The sequence below is a fragment of the Cebus imitator genome, unplaced genomic scaffold (genome assembly GCF_001604975.1).
Source record: "Cebus imitator isolate Cc_AM_T3 unplaced genomic scaffold, Cebus_imitator-1.0 Scaffold51, whole genome shotgun sequence".
NCBI classification, from domain to species: domain Eukaryota; kingdom Metazoa; phylum Chordata; class Mammalia; order Primates; family Cebidae; genus Cebus; species Cebus imitator.
The window spans coordinates 9622481-9628102 of NW_016107366.1; the positions used below are offsets into that span (position 1 = coordinate 9622481).

The 5622-nt window shown below is 43.3% G+C and overlaps 1 protein-coding gene across 1 annotated transcript in view; it reads left to right on the plus strand.

Annotated features, from left to right (window-relative positions):
* TMEM39B (transmembrane protein 39B) overlaps positions 1–5622 on the plus strand; it is a 38763-nt gene continuing 33141 nt past the window's right edge. The window contains exons 1-2 of the mRNA XM_037738209.1: positions 1–55; positions 3943–4202. Coding sequence (XP_037594137.1) covers positions 1–55; positions 3943–4202 — 315 coding nt within the window. The remainder of the gene's footprint in view (positions 56–3942; positions 4203–5622) is intronic.

Genomic DNA, 5622 nt, shown 5'->3' on the forward strand with positions numbered 1-5622 from the left:
ATGTGGGAAGACAAATGTCTGGATGAGGATGGGGGTGAGGCCATTACCATGAGAGGTGGGAGGGTGTGTGTGGGGAGACTAATGTATACATGGAGTGAGAATGGCCCAGAAAACTTGAAGAACATGAAGACACCTGGATTCTCTGGTACTGAAAATCAGACGTAAGTAATTCTTGCTGACAAGAGGTGAAAGCAAATCCCTGGTGGGCTGGGACAGGGCTGTAGGTGACTTCAAAATTCACATTAGTTTGTTGTTGAGACGGAGTTTTGCCCTCATTGCCCAGGCTGGAGTGCAATGGCACCATCTCAGTTCACCACAACCTCCGCCGCCCGGGTTCAAGTGGTTCTCCTGCCTCAGCCTCCTGAGTAGCTGCGATTAGACATGCGCCACCACGCCTGGCTAATTTTGTATTTTTAGTAGAGATGGGGGTTTCTCCATGTTGGTCAGGCGGGTCTCGAACCTCCAACCTCAAGTGATCCACCCGCCTCAGCCTCCCAAAGTGCTGGGACTATAGGCATGAGCCGCTGTACCCGGCTTGTTTTTTTGTTTTTGTCACAGGGTCTCGCTCTGTTGCCCAGGCTGGAGTGCAGTGGTGCAACCTCAGCTCATTGCAACCTCCACTTCCTAGATTCACGTGATTCTCCTGCCTCAGCCTCCTGAGTAGCTAGGATTACAGGTGTACAACACCATACCTAGCTAATTTTTGTATTTTTAGTAGAGGTGGGGTTTCACCATGTTGGTCAGGCTGGTCTGGAACTCCTGGCCTCAAGCGATTTGTCTGCCTTGGCCTCCCAAAGTGCTGGGATTACAGACGTGAGCCACCATGCCCGGCCCACATTAGTTTACTTTGTACTTCACAATATAGCCATGTTTTATCTTTCTTTTTTTCTATATATATATATATTTTTTTCATGTTTTAATGATAATAGCTAATGCTTCAACAGCACTGAATATATTCCAGGTACAAGTCTAAATACTTTACATAGACTTTCAAACCCATAAGGCTTTACACAGAGGAAAGTGAAACCCAAAGAGATTAAGTAACTTGCTAATATCATGCAGCCAGTAGGTGATGGAGCTAGGAAGTCTGGCTCCAGAGAAGGTGTTCTTAATGACTGCGTTTTAATATTTAAAATTCTGCCTTATATTTCCGTTGAATAAAACTGACATTCCAGAAAGCTGCATTGTGTTTTATCCTGCAGTTTCATCACTTCTGTGTACCACCAGAGGTCTGCACAGTGTGGGTTGAAAACTGCTGATTTAAGGCTGGGCACAGTGGCTGACACGTGTAATCCCAGCATTTGTAATCCTCAACTTTGGGAGTTCAAGGCGGGTGGATGACTTAAGGTTCAGGAGTTTGAGACCAGCCTAGCCAACATGGCAAAATCCCAGCTCTAGTAAAAATACGGAAATTAGCCAGGTGTGGTGGCAGGCACCTACAATTCCAGCTACTTAAGAGGCTAAGGCAGGAGAATCGCTTGAACCCGGGGGGCAGAGATTGCAGTGAGCCGACATCGTGCCACTGCACTCCAGCCTGGGCTACCAGCAAAAGTCCGTCTCAAAAAAAAAAAAAAAAAAAAAAAAAGAAATTGCTGATTCATAGGACAGATTTGGGCCAGGTGTGATGGCTCAATTTTATAAATCCAGTGATTTGGGAAGCCCAGGCAAGAGGATCATTTGAGCCCAGGAGTTAAAGACTAGCCTGGGTAATGTAGTGAGGCCCTGTCTCTACAAAAGTAAACAAAAAACACTTTTTTTCTTTTTTCTGAGATGGAGTCTTGCACTGTCACCCAGGCCGGAGTGCAATGGTGCAGTCTCAGCTCACTGAAACCTCTGCCTCGCGGGTTCATGCAATTCTCCTGCCTCAGCCCCCTGAGTAGCTGGAATTACAGGTGCACACTCACCAGGCTTGGGTCATTTTTTTTTTTTTTTAAAGAAGGAAAGAAAAAAGAATAATAGAAAAAAAGAAGGAGAGGAAGGAAGAGGGAGAGAGAACAGAAGCGTTGCTTTATTGCCCGGGGTAGAATGCAGTCTAAAAATGGGTATTAAAAACCTCTTTTATGCTTAATAATGGAAACAAGAAAAAAAATAAGAAATTTTTAAAAATGAGGGAAGGAAATAACTAACAAGCAGCCAACCAATATTTCATTTAAACCTGTGAGTAGATGTGATGTGGTACTGATAAGAGTGTGTATTTTGTGTATTTAAAGTGGAGCATTCTATAAATGTTTATTAAGTTTACTTGTTCCGGATCTGAGTTCAAGTCCTGGATATCCTTGTTAATTTTCTGTCTCGTTAATCTGTCTAATATTAATGTTGAAGTCTCCCATTATTATTGTGTGGGAGTCTAAGTCTTTTTATAAGTCATTAAGAGCTTATCTTATGTATCTGGGTGCTCCTATATTAGGTGCATATATATTTATGATCATTGAGTCCTGTTGTTACTTTGATCCTTTTACCATTATGTAATGTCCTTCTTTCTTTTAGTCTTTGTTACTATTAAAGTCTATTTTGTCAGAGACGAAAGTTACAACTCCTGTTTTTTTGTTTTGTTTTGTTTTGTTTTTGCTCTCCATTTGATTGATGAGTCTTCCTCCAACCTTTCCTTTAGAATCTTTGTGTGTCCTTGCTTATGAGATGCATCTGGACAGACACAGCATGCCGATGGGTTTTGACTTTTTATTCAACTTGCGTGTCTGTGTCTTTGATTGGGGCATTTAATCCATTTAAATTTAGGATTAATATTGACATTTTTGAGTTTAATATTGTCATTTAATGCTAGCTGGCAATTTTGCCCTTCAGTTGATATAGATTCTTCATTATAAAGATACTCTTTATCTTTTGGTAAGTTTTTGGGATGACTGATACTGGTTGTTCCTTTCTGTGTGTAGTGCTTCTTTCAGAAGCTCTTGTAAAGCAGGCCTAGTGGTAATGAAATCTCTGAGTGCTTGCTCGTTCACGAAAAATTTTATTTTTCCTTTATTTATGAAACTTAGTTTGGCTGGATATGAGATTCTGGGTTGAAAATTCTTTTCTCTGAGGATATTGAATATTAACCCCCACTCTCTTCTAGCTTGTAGGGTCTCTGCTGAGAGATCTGCTGAGTCTGACAGGTTTCCCTTTATGGGTAACCTGACCTTTCTCTCTAGCTGCCCTTAGAATTTTCTCCTTTATTTCAACCCTGGTGAATCCAACGATTATGTGTCTTGGGGTTGCTCTTCTTGAGGAATATCTTTGTGGTGTTCTCTGTATTGCCTGGAGTTGAGTATTGTCCTGCCTTACTAGATTAGGAAAGTTTTCCTGAATAATATCTTGAAAAATATTTTCCAGCTTGGATTCATTCTCTTCACAACATTCAGGTACACCTATCAAACGTAAATTAGGTCTTTTCACATAGTCCCATATTTCCTGTACACTTTGCTCATTCCTTTTTACTTTTTCTTCTCTAATCTTGCCTTCTCGTTTCATTTCTTTAAGTTGGCCTTCAACCTCTGATATCCTTTCTTCTGCTTGATCAATTTGAGTGTTAAAACCTGTGCATACTTCTCGAAGTTCTCTTATTGTATTCTTCAGTTCCATTAATTCACTTATATTCCTCTCTAAATTGTCCATTCTCTTTAGGATTTCGTCAAACCTTTTTTCAGGGTTCTTAGTTTCCTTACATTGAGCTAGAACATGTTCCTTTAATTCACAGAAGTTTCTTATTATCCAATTTCTGAAGCCTAATTCTGTTATTGGAATGCACTCATTCTCCATCAGGCCTTGTTCCCTTGTTGAGGAGGAACTGTGATGCCCTGTGGAGGGAGAAGCATTCTGATTTTGAGTATTCTCAGCCTTTTTACGCTGTTTTCTTCCCGTCATTGTAAATTTATCCACCTGTCGTCGTAATTACCGACTTTCAAATTAGGTCTCTGAGTGGACGTCCAACTTGTTGATTCCCAGTGCCAAAATCCGAGCAACCCATTGCGCTAGCCAAAACTGCAGTGCCAAGACTCCTGGTGCTTTTCTGCCTGGGAATCTCCGGTCTGGCTTCCCTCCTGGGTCCCCCCCTCAATCAGCTGAATGGGCGACTCTGCCTTCCCGGAGCTCCAAACATCGACCAAAAGGGGAACCAGTCCCGTTCACTCCGCACCAAGAACCGCCGCGCCGGCCACAAGAGTCGCACCAGCGACCCGTGGGGCTCCTCTGCTGGGAATCTCTTGGTCTGTCAGCAAAAAAAATTCGTCTGAAAGTGTGGCGTCCTCTTGTTCTCTGTGCTTTCACTGGGAGCTACAATCCCGAGCTGCCAGTAATTGGCCATCTTGGATCTCTCTCCCCTTTTTTTTTTTTTTTAGTAGAGATGGGGTTTCACTATGTTGGCCAGGCTGGTCTCGAACTCATGATCCGCCCACCTAGGCCTCTCAAAGTGCTAGGATTACAGGTGTGAGCCACTGCACTGGTAATTTTTTTTTTTTTTTTTTAGCCAGGCATGGTAGTGTGTACCTGTCTATAGTCCTAGCTACTCAGGAGGCTTAGGTAGGAGGATAACTTGAGCCCAAGAGTTGGAGGCTGAAGTGTGCAATGATTGCACCACTGCACTCCAGCCTGGGTGACAGAGTGGGGCTGTCTCTCTAAAAAACAGGACGGATTTGCCAACTTTTGGCCATGGTCCCAGAATAACATGACCAAAGAGGAGATCTCAGGTCCCAGCACCCAGTGTCAGGATTGGCTTAGAGCCAGTGGCATTTCCTCAAAAACCTAAGACTCCTAGAAGGGCCAATAGATAGCAAGTTTATCAGGAAATGAAGGCTCAGAGAGGAGAAGTCAGGGTTTCAAAGTTACAAAATAGCTGAGACGTGTGGCCACAGGTCTGGAAGACAGCCTAGCCAAAATCCTACCATCTTATTATTTTCTCCAGGCATTGGGAATGATTGTATGTGGAATATAAAAATATTTTTTACAAAATAAAAGATAAGTATTTTCTCCAGGGAACCTGTAGGAGGCAGATTTGAAAAGGACAAAAACCCTAGGTGTTTCAGGTAGAGTCTAGAATAGAATTGTAGATTCTAGATTATGTAAGTTGCAGTTGTCAAACACCAGCCACAAATTGGCTTTCTGCAACAGAAAAATTCATAAAACCTTCAGGTACGTTTGGATCCAGTATTCAACTGATGCCATCAACAAAGCCTTGGCTGGGCATGGTCACTCACACCTGTAATTCAGCATTTTGGGAGGCCAAGGCAGAAGGATGACTTGAGCCTGAGTTCCAAAATCAGCCTGGGCAACGTAGACCCTATCTCTACAAATAAAAAAAATTTTTTTTTAATTAGCTGGGTGTGGGCTGGGCACGGTGGCTCACGCCTGTGATCCCAGCAGTTTGGGAGGCTGAGGTGGGCAGATCACCAGAGGTCGGGAGTTTGAGACCAGCCTGACCAACATGGAGAAACACTGTCTCTACTAAAAATACAAAATTAGCCGGGCACGGTGGGGCATGCCTGTAATCGCAGCTACTCAGGAGGCTGAGGCAAAAGAATCACTTGAAGGCCGGGCGCAGTGGCTCACGCCTGTAATCCCAGCACTTTGGGAGGCCGAGGCGGGTGGATCATGAGGTCAAGAGATCGAGACCATCCTGGTCAACATGGT